Consider the following 19,972-nt stretch of genomic DNA (forward strand, 5'->3'; position numbering starts at 1 on the left):
GTGGTTCTTTAAAGAACCACCAAACCACACTGTGTAACAGTAACCGATATTTATTCTACTGCAGTGTCAATTACAGACAGTATATGTAGATGGTAATATTATATATAGAGATGTAGACAATATAAGTCTTTTTTATTTAGTTTTGAGTTAAATGGGGTGTAAAAACCCCATCCTGAAAGTGAGACTCTGCCGCCACCATCATAACTAGTTGAAGAGGGTGCTCTAAGATATGAAAAAAAGGTCTTTGGAAATGGTTTTGAGAAAAGGCATGTAGGCAAAGCAATACACAACAACATAGAGATTTAAAAGAAGAAAATGTATGAATGAATGTATGAAAATGAATTGAGCAATCATGAAGAAGTAAAAAGTGTTTTTAGAGGTTCTTTAAGATCGATGTCTCTTCATAAAACCATACAAGTCTTCCCCCATTTGTAGTAAACAGTATAGTAGTAAATGTAGTTGACAGAAGAATCAGGCCTTACAATACCCAACAGGGCTGTAAATACCAAAACAGTAACGCAGCCAGAGCGTAATGTGTCGACAAGCAGCAAGAAGAGGTTTTATCCAAATACGTAATATGATAACAGAAGATTTTTGTCCCGGCCTTGCTCCTGGCGAGGTGAAAGACTCCACACATAATCCATCTGCTGTCTGTTTGTTGGCTGACAGCAGTCCAGATGCTCATCCCTTCAGTTGTCATGTGGTTTCCTTCAGGACAATTGTATGTTTACCGGGGGTTTCTTCTTATGACGCCAGATAGGTTTGGAGTTCATAAACTTATAGCAAGAAAAGCATTAACTCACATTTTGTTTTAATTAAAGGTGCCAATAACAACCATAACATAACATAAGTAATAACATATATGCCAAATTCTTTAATCTGCTTTCTAGTAGGACTTTGTTTTCTACTGTTTGAAGCAGCAATGTGCTCGAGGTTTCTGGGTAACTGACTATAGCATGTAGACAAAGTGAGCAAGGTTTGTTATGTACCCGTTATGATGATATGTTATGATAGCTGAATATTACCATCAGAGTGTGTGTGTCCATTTGGCTCAGGGATGTCACTAAACTAACCACCAGTTATTATCTTTCATTGTCAATAATACCTATGCATTACGGTGGAAACAACCTGAATGATGAAACTAATTCAATAATCAACTCAAGATATATTTCCTCTTATGGATGCTAGAGATCTTTGAAGAACACTGCATTGGATTGACTAGGAAAACTCGAATTTGATCTTGAATCACTCAAATTAAAGTTAAAGTGGTTAGTTTGATTCTTTTCAAGCTACAACGTATAGTGATTTAAATTATATAATATTTATCTAGAATATTCACAGCTTGATTCTTTTATTATACCATTAACAAAGCCCTGTTGAGCAGTTTAATGAGTCGAGTCCTTCTCAAATTTTAGAATTACCACCCTAATCTGTGTGGTGATTTACCACCAACACACCCACACTCACAGAATACACTACATGTTTACTAATAAAATTATTATTAGTAAACATGTGAAATTACTAATCAGGGAGCAATTTTAGCTGCTATATATTGGGAGGAGATGCCCCCTTTGCAGCACGGATTATGACAGGCCTCCCATATCCATATTTCATCAAGATGTTACAGATCTATTGTGTATTTGTTGGTAGGGACTACTAGAAAATAATTACACCATGGGGTATGTTTGTAGAATCACAAAGAGCAAATTATAATTTAGTTTCCATACACAACAGGAAACATCTCAAAATTTTACTTTTATTGTTGTAGAATAACTGCAGCGCCACACTCTGATGTTAACAGCAGCGTGCTTAGACTAAATTCCCTCCAAATGTTTTTGTTTTTTTCAGTAGATGCATTGAAAGCAGTAGGGAAGGGGACACAGTGAATACTGATAAGAATCAATTCTCAAGAGGTCAACAATGCAATAGCAATTTCTGCTATCACTATTCATTTAACAGCGATATAGAAAGTAGAATGTAGCCAACTGAACTGTAATGTATGAACAAGAAGCAGCTTTTGAAAATGAATTAATTCACAATGATTGTGCAACTTTTTGGGCTTACCAGTTAGTGGGGGTTTATTCCAGCCGGTAGTATGTATCATCCAATGTGTACAAAGAAGACCGGGGAAAACATCTATCCCTTTGTTGACTCACAGTAAAACTTAATAGCATCGCACTAGTCCACTGGGCATAAAAACTTTTTGTAAGGTGGATAAAAGCCCAAAAAAAGTCTGGCAAAGACTTCGCTGCAGTGGACAGTTAGGTCAGTTGAAACAATAGTAACTGTCTCCCGGGTACTTTATTTGTCCATATTAACGTGAAATAGATTACGGAAAGCTATACATCTTTATTTTGTAATTGAGGCTTGCATTACAGAACTTTTTCTTTTTTTTTTACTTTTTCCAACTCAGAACTGAGTAGATCTAGCTTTTCTTCCCAAGGCACAGACTCACAAAAACATTCTGGCACTACCTGTCATAACTCATAACTTTATTATTTAAGATATACTGACGACTTATTATCCAACGCCTAAAAGTTGCAGTTCTCATCAAAATTTTACTTGAGCATCCAAGTTCACCTCAGAGTGCTTTGCGAGAAAGTTTAATATAAATAAGAAGTTTCAATCCTATAGAATATAATTGTTAATACAGAACAAGCCTAACCTTTGTTGGTGGGTATTTTAGCATGCAAACAAAAGTCTGAGTTAGACCGTAAACATGTTGCAGCTTGGACTATAACAACAGTGATACATTTTCATGAGCCTGACCTACTGTGAGAGAAGGCAGGAGGCTGAATTTCTTATATGAAAAATAGAAAAAGAAAACTTTGAATGTTTGCTTTGGATTATAATATAGCCAGTACTGGAAAACGTTTATAGTGTGACAACAGACTGACTCTCGTCCCAATGTCACAAATGCTTGTTTGCTTCACTGTCGAAAATTTTGTCTGACTTTTTTTTTTTGTCTGAAGATGATGATTATTTTTTTCCAGATGTGCTTCTGATAAATTTGAAAGGTTTTCAAAGTAAAAAGTTACTAACATTGTGAGACTTTAAAAATTGTGAGGAACCAAGGCTGCCTCCAGAGTCCCATTAGTGAGTTTACCAGTACAAGTGTTTACTGTGTGACACCGGATTGACTCTAGCAGAGGCATTCTCTGATGTCACATTCTGGCACAGCTTTTCAGAGAAGCTCAGGCACATGTTATCAATCAATAAATTCAGATTTTGTTGTGCAGTCAAACCCTTGGTTTTGGTACATTTATTTGGAAGGTAAAGATCGCAATGAGAGCTTGATGCTTTAGGTGTTGTGGGGAGCATTTAGGACATAACGCCACAGGGGAATTCCCTGCTCCAAGATGTGCTGTCCCTATTTGTCTTACCAAATAAGATTTAAAAAGAATGTACAAGCAAGACATAACCCATATCCAGAATATATTCACAGAAATAGGAGAAAACAAATTACGTTGTTTTAATGCTCCTTCCAAGTTCTTAAACTTACGTAATAGCACACTGTAGACTGCACACTTCATTCATTGCTTTGTACCCTTACACAGGTTAAATTGAGTAACATAAGGAGTGTGTCCATGTTGAAAGGGCATCAGCCTCAATGTGTGACTACAAAATACATTTTGATATCCAAGCTAACATGAAAGGATTAACTGAACCTCAGGTTAAGCTGTTTTCCAGGACAATCTGATGCTGAGTTCAGCTTCTAAAATGTGTATTAATAACACTGAATTTGTTCAATTTGAATCGCCTATAAATATTGAGAAACATCAAAGCCATCATCATGTTATTATATGTCATGTTATTATATGTCATACCTTAACAAAACCAGACCTTACAGAAATGGCATACAGTAGGTATGAATGTGCTTCTGTAGTGAAAGCTCCAGTTTCATACTCACATGTTCTCTTCAAACCACAGCATCATGGAGAAGACATTAAATGACGGAGAAGTTTTAGACACCTTGAGGCAACTCAAATGCAGATTACAACTTATTGTTGTCTTTTTGTGAAAACCCATCAGGAAGAATGCAAATGTGTTTCATACACACTGTCTAAAAGCAAAACCAAACAAAGGTTTGATAGGCGGCATTTGTTGGTAGACTTTGAGCTTGCACAACAACCAGTAGAAGTAGCAGATGCAATATCTACTGAGTTTGGTTTCCGTCAGTAGCCTGTATGGTAATTGTATTAGAAAAGAATGCTGTCGGTTTAGTCTGGAGACTCGCACGAAATCCCTCAGGCCATTTAGAAAGGGCTTGTGCAAAACAAAGTTCAAGCCTACAATTATGAAAGTTCAGCTAATATTTAGTAAACTGAGTGTTTTCATCTGCGTCTGTCTGTCAGGGTCTGCCAGGTAATAATGGACCACAGGGACAACAAGGACCTCCTGGACCCCTTGTAAGTCTCTTTTCTTATTATTCTCAGCATCATATCGTCTGTCAGATCACCCTTACACATGGGCTGACTGGTCCTTCTGCTTCCTGTCACCTAACCTTCTTCCTCTCTGTCTCTTTCACTAATTGCCTGTTATTCTCTCAGGGTTCCCCAGGAGCACCAGGAGCTCCAGGACCTGGTGGGCCAGCAGGGGCCCAAGGAGATCAAGGACTTCCTGTGAGTGAAAATGTTTTTGTTTCATTTTAAAAACCTCTGATACTGAATTTACTTGAGACATAAAAACTCCATTGAAATGCATGTGAAAAGTCCACTTGAGAGTTTGACATAACTTATCCAAATTAACAAGAAGGACATTATCTCTCCACCACTTCCTCCTCCTCCATCTGATGTCTCCTTTTTAGATATTTTTCTCCCATCATGCCTCCCTAAATTTACAGGCAGAACAATCACAGAGCTGCTTACAACGTTACAGATTTGTTTAAACATTTAAAAAAAAAAAAGTAGTTCGGTTCCAACTCTGACAAGAAGCTCATGCTCCGCAGATTGTTTATTCTTCTCCTTTTCACCCTGTTCCATTTTCAGATCTCCCTTCTCCTGACTGGAAACAGCCTGTTAGTATTTGACGCAGTCCTCATAATGACAAATGTATCGTCTTAAGTTAGTTTTACTAATGAGGCTTATCTTTTTTATGATATCCAAAAGACATATCTCATAAGATGACTTAGGACTTACGGAATAAAAATTAGTCTTTTGAAAATCACAATGAAGGTTCAACTTTCTTCAACAATATTCCAAAAGTACAGTAAGTCGGTTTGCCCTGCAAAAGAAGAAGAAATATGTGCAAGAGACACAAGCACAAAGAAGGATGCGGAGGAGTAGATGTTGGGTTCCAGACTTTGTGTAATGCTAACAGGAACAGATGATACTGTGATATTGATGACAGCTAATCTAGTGTTGGGTCAGCTCTGCAGCAAAGTTTGGCTCAGAGAGGCAGCGCTATAAATCACTTACTGACACTCTCTCTCCCTCACACACACACACACACACACACACACACACACACACACACACACACACACACACTTAAACAGTGAGCAATCACATCTGCCTCATCTCTGAATCTCTGAGACATAGAAGACACAGACACCCCATATAAAAAAAATGTATGCACATGCAGCAAATACACAAACGGAGACAAAAAAGAAAATCAGATCTCACTTTCCTGAGCCATAATCTCTTAAACTTTTAGTTTTCCCTCAACTTTAAACTGCTGATGCAGTCCACGTTCTGCCCTCTGCAACCTTTCACCAGGTTTTTGCTGCAAGAGAATCATTTTTCTCTTTAACAAGTGTTTTTTATCTGAAATAGCAGCCATTTAAATCTACAGGGAAATTTTAGCATTTTGTTTCATCATGTGATAACTTAACTTTAAGACATGAAAGTTAATCCTGTCAGTTTTGTTGAGGTGGACACAAAAGTGCCACACATCTTTCCCACTGCACTAAGAAATTTGTTGAAGGACAGTGGCTTTATTCCATTGAGAGCAAGATAAGAGTATATGTAAAGATGCAGAGTAGCAGTCCTAGCGTCTAATGTGAAAACCCAAACTGTTCTGTTTAAGGAATGACATGATTCTTCTGGAAATGTTATGCTCTTTCTTTCTAAATCAATATTCATAAAACTTCATAATACGAAACAGAACAAAACATATTTTCTTTGTAGCTTATTGGCACGTCTTTGCAAAGTACAAGTCCATATGAGAATGAGAGTCAACTGTTCAAAGTTGTCAAAGTCTTGATGAGGCAGAAGTGACAGATATCCCTTGTCGATAGCAGCAGAATCCACCTCGATGGCGCATTTGGATTTACTTTTCCTTAACTGTTTCATATACCTCCATATTTACAGCTGACCTCAGAAGTCTATTAAGTTGTTGTAGCATTTGATGATGTCGTGAGTGTGTGGCTTTCGCCCATTTTACACAGCCTGTGCAGGGTGTGACTGTTATTCTGCCTCGCTGTTCTGTATAAAAGGTACGAACATGGAATGATGGGAGCATTGTTGCTCTGCCGCTAAGCCAGCACGCTATCTAAAATAACAACTGGGGCAGCATTATGTCGGCTCTGTTTGGTTCAATGTAAAAAAGCAAAGCCAGTGTTATGAAGGGTCTTCTTTACAGCGGTATTGCAGGATCTCTGACCAAAAGGAGCTAATGAGTCTAAGTGTGTGTGTGTGTGTGTGTGTGTGTGTGTGTGTGTGTGTGTGTGTGTGTGCGTGTGTGTGTGTGTGTGCGTGTGTGTGTGTGTGTCTGACCTGGACAAAATACTGCTTCTGAATGTGGTTTCCAGTGACTCAACCACCTGCAAAAAAAATTTATTTATCTTGCTTTACTTAGCGAGCAAGCACATTTGCTTTGCCAGTTACAAAAGAAAAAAGCAACAGTAATTTTGTTTTATCAGTCCACATTGAAGTGCTATGCAAGAGGAAAGTCATGAACATACTCTCCCCTGGGATGAACTGTAAAGCATTTTGAGTGAAAAAACATTGACTCTGTACTTTGGACAGACTCTGCATATACAGGGCACTATGGGAAGAACATTTTAATAAAATAATAAAAGAAATCAGATTTGTATAAGAGATATCTTTTTTCCCCGCTCAGATACTTACTTTGGCTCCCACACAGTTAGATTGGGTTTTTCCATGTCACCCTGATAAGACGGTAGACATTTATATATTTATATGCCCGGGAAGACTCAGGAGATCCAAACAGACGTCCAGGCGAAGACTTTTATTGTGGAGATCTGCACTCCAATTCAGCGGCTGTGTCAAATGTTGGCACAGGGTTTCTGTCATCTGCAATATAGTAGACATACTCTATGATATGCCAGGCCTGCACAAGCATTTTCTCATCCTCTATCCACCAACCCACTTAACACACAGCCAGTCAGTCGGTGGTCAAGGACATGTTTCCCCCAAGATAAACAAGCTTTATTCAAAAGCTGTAACAACATCAATCTGATATTTATCATATCAGCAAATGGTTCTGTGGCCAGGAAATACTTGTCTTTTATTTGCCTCTGGATCACAATGCGTTACACTGTGATATGCCATAACCCGCTTTATGTGCTTGGCAGGTTTTTGTGTGTACATGTGTGTTGTGATCAGATATGCATCTGTGTGTTTTACAATATTGGCAGTAGCAGAAAGGGATCGCATCCAGGCACAAAATTGCTCTCTGTTTGTGGGCACACATACTTTGGGGCTTATGTGTGTGTTGTCTTTAGGACACAAAGAACCTGAACACACATTTAAATGCATTTAGTCATACCAGCTGTTAGATCAGAGAAGAAAAGAGAGTGTGTGTGTGTGTGTGTGTGTGTGTGTGTGTGTGTGTGTGTGTGTGTGTGTGTGTGTGTGTGTGTGTGTGTGTGTGTGTGTGTGGATGCATAAAGCAAAGGAGAGAGATGGAGAGTAATGAGGTGGGGATATTGAAGGAGAGAGGGAAAGAGAGATGAGCATTGCTATTTCTGAGTACACATCCCGGTTGAATGTTTATTCTTCTGTGCTTTTATGTTCCAGGGTTCTGCTGGTACCAAAGGCGATAAGGGAGAAAGAGTAAGCCATTCCACACACACACACACACACACACACACACACACACACTTCAACCTCTGTTTAGAACAAATCATGTTTTACTGCGCCATTTTGCAGTGGAAATGTTATTTTGCTGAATAAAACTCTACTTTATAAGACTATTACTCACTAATGCTTCACACCCTTGTTTTGTAGAAACCAAATTACCCTCCAGTACACAGTCACTTTTTCTCGTTCCTCTTTTGCACAAACATTCACTTTATTTCTCTCTTTTACTCCCTTAACCTTGTTTAGAGCAAATCAAATCAGTGTTCATGGTTCACATTTGCAGCTAAGCAGGGTCTGTATTTTTGCTGACACAGTAGCCAGGCCATCACTGCCGAGGGCTTGAGAGATGCGCAACTTGCCAACTTGAATCAAACCTGTAATTCCATTTTCTGCCCCATTTAATTAACTGTTAGGGACATGTGAACCATGCTGCAGTTCAATTTTGTTTAAAGACTTAACACGGAAGTCTTTGCCAGTACAAGTGTTTTCTCCTCTTTGTTGTGCATTTTGTGGGGTGGCCCAGTTGCGAATAGAGCTGGTTAGGATCTTGTAGTGTGCCTCTACCCTAGATTTTTAATTTCACAGTGATTTATACGATAATAAACAGGGGAAACATTTCCTACAAAGCTTTTCTCCCTAATATATTTTTGAGATATACACATTGCGATATAGATGTCACATTAAATGACTATATGACAATGATTAGCACAAGGCAAAAGAGGAGATAAAAATCAGTTAGTCCGTAATTTTAAGTTGTATGTGTGGCCTGAAAAAATATTTTTTTTGACAAAAAATAATTTTTTTGCCTAAATCATCTCATCATGGTGCTGTCCACCACTGATACAACTGACTACATCCTTAGTTGAACAGGTCATGTGATTCTACACTTTTAGTATAATGGCCCATGTCAAGCGTGTGGGCCGTTCAGTTTTTTGTGTTTTCTGAAAAACCTGAAAAAATGACGTAGGACATTATTTTAGGAAGGTGACAATATGACATCAGCAGGGTTATTTTTTTCAAATTTTGGAAAGCTCCTCCAGTGCCACAGAAGACATTACTCAACTGTTGTGTCAAACTCCTTGTGACAAGTAAACTGAACTTAGGGTTTAGAGGTTATGGTTTTAAAACTAGCAGTTAGAATTTAAGTCAGTTAATTCCATCCTTTATATTCCTGTGGTTGCTCAAATAGAAAGTGGTATCAATCTACTGTGTGGTTGTGTAATATCAGACCATGAGAGCTCTGTGTTTGTTCTTCAGGGTGATGTGCAATCCCAGGCTGCCGTGCGTGCCATCGCACGGCAAGTGTGTGAACAGCTCATTCAGAGTGAGTATTCAGAGATATTTACACATTAACACCAGCATGTTATTAAGTACAATTGTCTTGCTGAAAATGTTTTTTCTGACCTCTACTGGCTTCACTTCTTCCCTTTTCTTCTATTCGCTTATGTTTGATTTGTGGTAAAACATCATAACTAAGCAACAATTAGAAACATTCTCAAAACGTCAAAAAGCTCATTCTAAATCATTTCAAACCATTCTCCTCCTCTACCTCCCGCAGGCCACTTGTCTCGCTATAACTCTATACTGAACCAGATCCCTGTCCAGTCAGCGGGATCAGTCCGAACAGTACCCGGACCACCCGGAGAGCCAGGTAGGAGAGGCCTCCCAGGACCTCAGGGAGAGCAAGGGCCATCCGGCAGGCCAGGCTTCCCTGGTACCAGCGGCCAGAATGGACAACCAGGAGAGAGAGGTGAGAGACGAAGATGTTTAGGGTTGTGTTTATGAGTAAAGACAGTTGTTTACAGGATGCACAACACATGTTGAGAGAGAGAGAGAGAGAGAGAGAGAGAGAGAAATATACTTGGGAATTTCTATACATACGGTATAGCTCTTATAATCTCAGTGATATACAGACTGATAACAATCCATCATCAGTACTTTGCTGTTTGGGTTGTGTCTAGACACTTTGACTGCATGCTGTTGTTTATATTAGCATCAGAAAGAGTGAGGAAACATTTGAGTGTTTATTAGACCGCCCTTGCTGCAGTGAGCAGGTGATATTCTGAACTGAACTCATAATAGTCGTAAGTGGAAAATAAGATGATAAAATGTGTTACTATGCAGTATAAAAGAGTATAGAGTATGGAGCCTTTGGCTTCTCTTTTATTTATTTTAAGTTTAATGTTTTTTTGGGGCATGGTATGCCTTTATTACAGAGCTGACAGGAAACCCAAACTTCATGCTTTCCAAGATTATCTTAATGAGTGTTTAAACCTAAAGTGGAAATAAAGTACATCAGTGTCTTCAAAAATATCTTAATCTTAATCATCATCTCCTAAAATGGATGTAGAGTGTATGTAAAATGTGCTTTTTGTAAGGCAAAACAAAATAATGTGAAGTTTAAGAAAACCAACAGGAAAGTATATGTCCTTTGCACAAAAAAGTAGGTCAAGCATCGTAGCTGACGTCTTAATTTCATTTCACTTCCATCTCTGCGTTTCCTGTTGTTGTCCTCTGAATAAGTGACATAGCCAGTTATTTGGATAAAGATTATTATTGCGACGGGACTGTATAAAGCTCTGGTGTTGTAACAAATGTTTATATATAAGAGGAGTCTACAGCTGGCGAAAGCAGTGTGTGGTTGTGAAATAATCAAATGCATTAATGGATGAAGCATCATCCTTTTCAGCAATAGCCACGGGCTTTTACTGTGAAAAGAACAGAAAACTTGCCTACTTGCTTGTTTGCTGCTTTTCGTGGTCTGGCCTGATCTCTGACTCATAGTCAGGATCACAGCTCCCTCAAAGTTAAGACCAGGCCAAAAGACAGTAACTCTAATATCCATGAGGTCATTCCCCTGCCATGAGCCCTTAGTGAAATAAGGGCCTTTAGGAGGCTCCATCTTCATCTCTAAAATACGCAACCCACACTAAAGAACCACATACCGGATGAGCCTGCACATGTGGAGGGTTAGGAAAGCTGAGAGCGGCTGTCAGGAAATAACCAGCATGGTTACCTCCACTTCAGCAGTTCAGACCTAGGATTCTCCCCAATAACATTTACGATCTGCAGCCACTGGTCCACCACACACTTGTTGTTTTATAGGCTGAACTGACACCAGAGTAGGCCAAATCTTTTAAAAGATGTATGGCAGGCTTAAGAAAATTAGACATGTTATAATAAAGTCAGATGGTCCATGTAAGGCTGATACCAGTATCAGGAACAGAGCTGTGCTCAGGCTCAACAGATGAAATTTATATTCCACATACTATATTGTCCTGAATATAGAGAGACTATGGGTCAACTAGTGGCCATTGTAGAAAAAATATCACGAGGCCCCCAGTGTAGAAAATACAGGGTTTTTTTTGTGGTAATATAAAACGTTTCCTCCTGAACCTCACTGTGCTTACTTCCTCTTTACCGATGCAATTGATTAAGCCAGTCATAAAAGCAGCAGGACATTCAAACCTCCAGATCACCAGTTTTGTGTGGTTCTCTAATATTAGAGTATACGAAAAATATTCCATTAGGTCATTCAAACAGCTGCACCGCTGGACAGCAGTGCAGAGCCAAGTCTGGGTTTATCATACATTTTATTAGACTGATCATCCACGCATAATTTCTCCGCCACATTTCTCCAAAAACTTGCAATGTATTACCGATGTTGGAATAGAAAGTGGTGAAAGAATTATTCAGATGCTTTGCTTCAGTAAAGGTACCAATTTAACGTAGTAATGGAGACCTATTAACAGCAACATTTACTTTAAGTATCAAAGTAAAAATGTCTGATATATTTACATGATTAGATTGTTACTACTGAAGCAACAATGTGTATGTAGCATGTTACTGTTGTAGCTGGTTGAGGTGGATCTAGTTTTCCCAGCTTTATATACAATTAGGTGCTTTATTCAAGTGGTCGAGCCCCCTCCAAAGGGTCACAAGATAAATCTGAGGGGTCCAGAGATGATTAATGAGGGTTGGAAAGAAGAAAAAACAAAGTTCTGCTTTACAAATCTGTATTTGTAAAATATTTATATAGAGGTTTATAGGGGAAATCTCTCAGATGGTCCTGCCTAAACTCTGAAAGGGTCATAAGCCAAAAAGGTTGTGATTACTGCTTATTACAAGCACCTTAAACAAAAAAAAAGTTACCCTCTTAGGGAGCTGTGTATGCACCATGAGATGTGATTTTGAGTCTAAAGTGGATCACTTTGAACTGTGTGTGTTTCCAGGTCTGCCGGGAGAGAAGGGAGAGAGGGGGAGTCCTGGGATTGGGAGTCAGGGACCTCGAGGACAATCTGGACCTCCAGGTAAGATACTGAAAAACGTACAAACAGTTCTGAGCATGCTCGGTAAGCTAAACCAGATAATTTAACATAATTCTGTTCCTGAACATTCTTTTGGTGTTTTCCAACTGCAGCCTAGCTGGAGCTACCATATGTAGAATATTTTTCATTGTGTTCCCTCTGGAAAAAAAAACCCCTAAATGTTTCAAATATTGAAACAATATGATAGCACAGATACCCTAATGTGGTTTGGATCTGCTTTACTTTCTGTTAAATATTTGTCTGAGAAAAGCAAGCAGACGTTTTGGACCGTGAATAGACTTCGCTGTATTGATTTCCCTGTGCTCTGTGTGGACTTTGGGGTTTGTGTAATGAAAATATGTGCTGGGATTTTCTGTTTACTGTTGTGCGATCAATACGCGAAGAACAAGCTGACAAAAGTCCCCTGAAACTTATCTATGATAAAAAAACTGTTAATAAGGAAATTCAAAACTTTAATATATGAAAAAGGAAATCTTTTCTGAGAGAAAGGTACAGGGCAGAGCTATCCGTCTTTATTTGCCGTGCTTTTCTGGAATATTTGTGGGATGATAAGTTTAGCTCCTATCAAAATATTGATTTCATATTTTGGCTGACTGCTGAAGTGAGTCCTGATGGAGCACTTTCTCTTGTGTAAACAGAAAACAGAAGCTTCTGACTAAATCTCAGCTAAGAACTGTGTTATTCCCGCTCCTGCCCTCAGGACATTCACTATCATCTCACTCATCCAGAAATGACAATCATGTCCTTTCTGCCATGTTGTCACAGCAGCAGTGAGAGGGATTTAGAAGAGATTGAAGAGGTGATATGACAGTAACAGGATGTAGCCTGTTTGACACATTTTCAGTTTATTTTCCTTCCCTTTATTCCTTTATCCCCTCTCACCAGGCATCACACTGGCGGTGTCATTTTACTGGATGCTTATTGATGACTGATTTAATGTACTCGCCCATCTTTAACACAAACTTCCCTCTATCCTCAGGCCCGCCAGGTGAAGGACGGACAGGCAGCCAGGGTCCCCCTGGTCGGCCTGGTAACCCGGGAACACCGGGGAGGTCGGGGAATCCAGGTGCCTCAGGACCAGCTGGCCCACCAGGATACTGTGACCAGAACTCCTGTGTGGGGTACAACGTCGGAGGTAAACATCATTCAGCTGCTATTTATTCTGTGGTAACACTTTACTTCAACCCCCCTTATTTAGCATTTCTAAGCAGTTTATTCATTTAATTAATTTAATAAAACGGTTTATAAACCACTATAATGTAGTCATGAGCAGATATGAGGACATTTTAAGTGTTTCTTACAGTATTTTTAACAATTATAACTTGATTATAACTATGATCATGCCTACAGCATACTGTAGAAGGCATCTCTATACAAAAATGCTAATTTTGTCGTAATTTTGATTTGTTTAAAAGAGGCCATGACAAAAAAGTTTATAAATCACTGCTGTAGACAAATGAACACAAAAGCACACATGTAGACATTAGGTCAGGTTCTGGCAATTGAAACAAAAATAACATTTTGACTGAAATATTTTCACCAAATATCCAGACTTAACAAAAACATTTGCTGTTCTTTATTTAGACCTTATTTTTCCCGATTGTCCATTAACCTAAAATCTGTTATTTTACACTTTGGAAAGACTTGTTCAGAGAAACCATCAGTGTTACTAAGATTTATTCAGACATATTTGTTTTATTGTTATATTTGCTAATGTATCGAGCTGAGACAGTCTAACCCTGCCCAGTCTTTCCATTGTATAAACCATCTTTTACACGTATAAAACACTGAAATATTGTTTTCACAGTGACAGCCAGCTGTGAGATAGTTATTGTTCTCATAAAGCTCTCAAAGAATTGGAGAGTGATCTAGCTTTTATGGTTGTTCTACTGTGACATTTATACAGTCATGTCCACACTGATGGATTAAGAAGTTAACTGTGTCACTGACCCGAAGCTATTTGTCTATATTAAGATGTAATAAAATATGATGTTACACTCACATTCAGACACACACACATACACTGGACGTCTTTGAATATTCATAGTGATGAGGACATTTATGGGTCCATTGTCTTGGGCCATCTCAGCAGGGATATTACACATCTAACAGCTTCTGATGAGTCGTCTTAATGAAACATCATCTGCTAAAAGTAGCAGATGGATGAGACATTATTTCATCCATCAAACCATTTTATGTAAATTGATTCCAGTCAAATGTTTTTTGTATGACTTATTTTCAACCATGCAAGGATTAAATGCAGCCTCCCTGACCACTTTAAATGAAAATACAGTATGTGGAGTAGTATTGTTCCTTTCACAGCAGCTAGATATTGCAGCTCATATTTAAAGGTATAGATCAGTTTACTGGTATTTCTTACTTAACCAAACCCATAAGTTTCTGTATGCTGTTTAAAACTGTGGGAATAACACAGTTAGCCTATCATATCTCATATCTCATTACTGGCTGTCAAGAGGTTAAAAAAAAAGTCATAATATAGTATGCCTTAAATAAGTCACTTAAAAGTCATAGTATAGTATGTCATGAAAATATAATTGAAAGTCATAGTATAGTATGTAATAAAAAATATAATAAGTCATGGTATAGTATGTCATAAAATATAATTAAAAAGGCATAGTATAGTATGTCATAAAAAATGTCATAAAAAGTCATAGTATAGTATGTCGTAAAAAATGTCATAGCATAGTTTTTCAAAAAGAAATCATAAAAAGTCGTAATAAAAAAATGTCATAAAAAGTCATAGCATAGTATATCAAAAAGAAATCATAAAACGTCATAGTATAGTATGACGAAAAAAATCATAGTATAGCATTTTGAAAAAAATGAGAAAAAAGTAATAGTATAGCATGTCGAAAAAAGTCATAGTTTAGCATGTTGAAAAGAGTCATAGTATAATATGTCAAAAAAAGTGAAAAAAGTCATAGTATAGCATCTCGAAAAAAAGTGATAAAAATGTAAGTATAGCATGTCGAAAAAAGTGATAAAAAGTCATCGCATAGCATGTCAAACAAATATAATGAAAAAGGTAATAGTATAGTATGTCATAAAAAAAAGTCATAAAAAGCCATAGTATTGTATGTCATTAAAAGTCATAGTATAGTATGTCATAGTATGTCAAAAAAGTCATAAAAACGTCATAGTATAGTCTGTCAAAAATTCCTAACAAAGGTCATAGTATACTATGTACAAAAAAGTCATAGTATAGCATGCCAAAAAAAGTCATAAAAACGTCATTGTCGAAAAAAGTCATAAAAAGGTCTTGGTATAGTTTGTCAAAAAATCATGAAAACATCATAGTAAAGTATGTTGAAATGGTCATAAAACGTCATAGTATAGCATGTCGACAAAAGTCATAGTGTAGTACGTCGAAAAAAATTATACGAAAGTCTTAGTATAGCATGTCGAAAAAAGTGATTAAAAAAAAGTCATGGTATAGTATGTCTAAAAATATTATACGAAAGTCATAGTATTGTATGTCGAAAAAAGTGATAAAAAAGTCTTGGTATAGCATGTTGAAAAAAATCTTAGTATAGCATGTCGAAAAAAGTCATAGTATAGCTTGTCGAAAAAAGTGATAAAAAAAAGTCATAATATATTATGTCAAAAATAGTATGTTGTATGTTGTATGTTGAAAGCTGCATGTATCTCTCCAAAGCAACAGGTTGGGAAAGAGACTGAACAAAAGTGTTCTTTCCATCTATTTGTATTCTTCATTACTGTAATGTAGGTCTGAAACTAATTGCACCATACAGAATTTGAACACTCAACCTTGTGTCTTCCAATCATTCTCTTATCACCCTAAGCTATCTGACCTGACACAAAAGTTATGTTTTTGGCATATTTGTCTCTTTCACTTTGCATATTGGACCTCAAAAGTTCATGAAATATAATTAAATATATATATATATATATATATATAGGATTTGAACACCTGACCTTCTGTCTTCCAAATAGTCTCTTATTACTCTAAGCTATCTGACCTGACACGAAAGTCATGTTTGGCATATTTGTCTCTTTCACTTAGCATATTTGGACCTCAAAACTTTCCAAAACATGTAAGATTTGAACACTAAACCTTCGGTCGTCCAGTCATACTCATATTACCCTAAGCTAATTGATCTGGCATAACAGTTTGCGTATTTGTCTCTTTGACTTTGCATATTGCACCTCAAAACGAAAATGAAATATAATGAGATATATACAGGATTTGAACTAGGGCTGTCAAAATAACGCATTAATTTCGATTAATTAATCTGAGAAAAAATAACACCTTAAAAAAAATAAAGCAGATTAATACATTCCATATTGAACTTTGACACGGAGCCGTTCTAGCCACCATTGGACTGTAAAATAAAGGAGGGAGACGAGAATGTGCTGCCTGGATCATTAATTGGAACATTTACTTCTAAAAATCTTCTTCCTGCCAACCCTGGCTACCGAAATCTGGTGTAACAACCCCTCTACTAAACAGCTATTCAATGTAGGGTCAAAATTAAGTGACAAAAGTAAGCTACTACATCATTCTGGGTTTTTTTTCTTCGTTGTTTGGAATCATGTCCGACCAAAACTACAACTTGACTGCTCTCCACGAGGCATGTGATGATTTTGACATTGAGGAAGAAATGGAAGCGGAGCAACACTCATCCAAAGAAGACAAAATTAACAAAAAACACGCCAATTAAACAGCCGAATCCAAAGAAACCGAGACACCAAAGGGAAAGTGAGGACGCGAATACTGGCGCTGCAATTCTACAAGCTGTACAAATTCTGACCAAAAAAATGGACGAGCAGATGGAACTTTTGAAAAGTTTCGACAGACGTATTGAAGCTAACACAACCGCAGCAAAAGAAAACCGAGGAGACATCTGCGTGCTTCAGAAAAAAATAGGAGGCCTTCAGAAAGAAAACCGCTTGTTGAAAGAAGCATGTTCAGAGCAAACCCGGTACAAAAGAAGGTGGAATCTGAGGATGATTGGCCTCACTGAAAAGGATGGCGAGGACACGAGAGAAGTTGTCATAGGGGATACTGACAAGAGTTGTTCCAATATCAGTGGAGAGGCTGCGTGACACCGTTGACACTGTTCACCGGCTGGGAAGGAAAGGCGACGCCGCTACCTCAAATAACACACCGAGAGCAATCATCATTCAGTTCGGGATGAGAACGGTGCGGGATGATGTTTGGAAGAAGTCGAAGGATGCGAGAGTGTGTAAAGACATGCACATACGCTTCAAAGAAGACTTCTCGAAAGAAGACCGGGAGGCGCGTGCGAAGCTGTGGCCACTGGTCCAAGAAGCCAGAAAGACAGGTAAACGGGCATTCTTGAAAGAAGGATACGCTCTGATCGATAACCGGAGAGTGGACCCAAACTGAACACTTGTTTTGTTATAATTTGAATGGCTGTCAGAAATTCAGCCTACAATCACGTTTTTCAGTGAAACTTTAATCTTATTGTTTGTTTGACATAAACGCTCAGATATGTAAGTATTAACACTACCCGCACTTTGTTTGTTAATGCATCACTGAACATTCGAGGTTAAATAACCTGATGTTATGATTGCAGCATGGTTAATGTTACGTTGTTGACTTCAAATATATTTGCACGCCAGTATATGGCAGATACTGAATGTTTACCTTGTTTACCTGTTCATATTTGGTATTGCAATTGGTCACCCCTTGATATCTCTTGTTATGCCAAAGTTAAGAATATTATAACAAAGTAGGCAAAATTGATTTTGTATTTAAATAGAACTTTGCTACAATAGCTGTTCGGTTTGTAGGTTTCCCTTTCTCCCTCTATAGTTTTACACAAAACATATAGATTTAGGACTAACTACTCATTCCTGCGCATCGTTACACTCTTTTGTGCATTGTTTATAGATTATCTACTTATTACCTAAATGTTGTCCTTTATTTCTTTAAATACTAGGGGGATGAAAGATAATGTAAAACGTAAGGCTATGTTTCTTTTCTGTAAGGAGCAAAAGGCTAATTGTGTTTTTTTACAAGAAACTCACTCAGCTGAAGCTGACACAAAATTTTGGAAATTGCAATGGGGAGACTCCATCTTTTTCAGTCATGGAACGTCACACTCCGCAGGAGTTATGATTTTATTAAATAGATTTCCTGGGGAAATTATTGACCATAAAAGTGACTCTACCGGTTAATGGTTGCGACAGAAATGAACGGTATAAACTACATCTTATTATGTGTGTATGGTTATAACAAGAGAGCACAGAACAAAAATCTCTTCTCATCCTTAAGTAAGTACTTAAAGGAATGGAAAATGCTTTTTTCAACGGATAGAGTAATAATTGGGGGAGATTTCAACCTAGCCCCTGATCTTTGGTTAGACCGCTAACCATCAAAGAGACATTGCCACACACTTGATGTAACAATTGTTGAATTGATCACAAAGGCCAATCTAATAGATTATTGGAGAATGAAAAACCCAACCAGAACACAAAGAAACCAGTGCAAGATTGGATTATTGGTTAATATCAGACAATCTCAATAATGAGGTTAATAGATGTGATATTTCATCATCACCCCTGACTGATCATTGTGTAATATCCTTGACACTTTCTCGGGTAGAAGAGAGAATAACATAAATTCCATATGGAAATTTAACAATAACCTTTTGGAAAATACTGAGTTTTGTAATGTAGTTAAACAACTGGTTAAAGAAGTAGGTGAATTGGAAATGTCTTTTCTGAGTAAATGGGAATGGTTTAAATTCAAAGTTAAACAAATAGCTATCAGAACAAGTAAGCAATCATCAACACTTAAAAAGATAAGACAAAGGGACATCATTAAGCGCATCAATACGCTATGCTGTAAAAATGATTTCACTCTGCAAGAACAGACTGAATTAAACAATTTACAGTCCCATCTTGATAATATATATCTGGAAAAGGCCAAGGGAGCATTTATTCGTTCAAGGGCTCGTTGGATTGAAGAAGGGGAGAAAAACTCTTCTTACTTTTTTTAGTCTGGAAAAACAAAGACAGACGAAGGAAAAAAATTCGGAAGTTAAATAGTATTATTGTTGAAACGAAAACATTAAAGCTTTTTATAGTAACTTGTATAAATCCCTTTTTTCTAAAGAAGATTGTTGTTTTTTCTTAGATAAGATCCAGGGGTTTAAAAAGACAATGGATGATAACTTTAAACAACTTATGGAAGATGAGCTAAGAACTGAAGAGCTAGACTTAGCAGTTCAACAGATGTCTAAGGGGAAGTCACCTGGAATAGATGGGCTAACCGTAGAGTTTTTTTGTCTTTCTTTTGGAGTGATACCAGGGAAATGCTCTATAATGCCTATTTAGATTGTATCTCAAAAGGTAATCTTTCTCCCACTATGAAACATGGTCTCATCACCCTAATTCCCAAACCTAACAAAGATAATCTTTTATTGGATAATTGGAGACCAATTACCTTGTTATGTAACGATTATAAATTGCTGGCACTTGTCTATGCTAATCGTCTGAATGAGGGATTATCACATATTATTGACGAGTGTCAATCAGCTTTCATGAAGGGTAGAAATATACATAACCATACCAGGCTGCTACTAGACA

General features: G+C 37.5%; 1 protein-coding gene across 1 annotated transcript in view; it reads left to right on the forward strand.

The window, feature by feature from the left end:
* Positions 1-19,972, forward strand: part of LOC144519018 (collagen alpha-1(XIV) chain-like) — a 150,535-nt gene that overhangs the window by 123,917 nt on the left and 6,646 nt on the right. The window contains exons 41-47 of the mRNA XM_078251901.1: positions 4,356-4,409; positions 4,551-4,622; positions 7,983-8,018; positions 9,303-9,369; positions 9,604-9,795; positions 12,278-12,355; positions 13,353-13,508. Of these exons, the coding sequence (XP_078108027.1) occupies positions 4,356-4,409; positions 4,551-4,622; positions 7,983-8,018; positions 9,303-9,369; positions 9,604-9,795; positions 12,278-12,355; positions 13,353-13,508 (655 nt within the window). The remainder of the gene's footprint in view (positions 1-4,355; positions 4,410-4,550; positions 4,623-7,982; positions 8,019-9,302; positions 9,370-9,603; positions 9,796-12,277; positions 12,356-13,352; positions 13,509-19,972) is intronic.

The sequence above is a fragment of the Sander vitreus genome, chromosome 6 (genome assembly GCF_031162955.1).
Source record: "Sander vitreus isolate 19-12246 chromosome 6, sanVit1, whole genome shotgun sequence".
NCBI classification, from domain to species: Eukaryota; Metazoa; Chordata; class Actinopteri; order Perciformes; family Percidae; genus Sander; species Sander vitreus.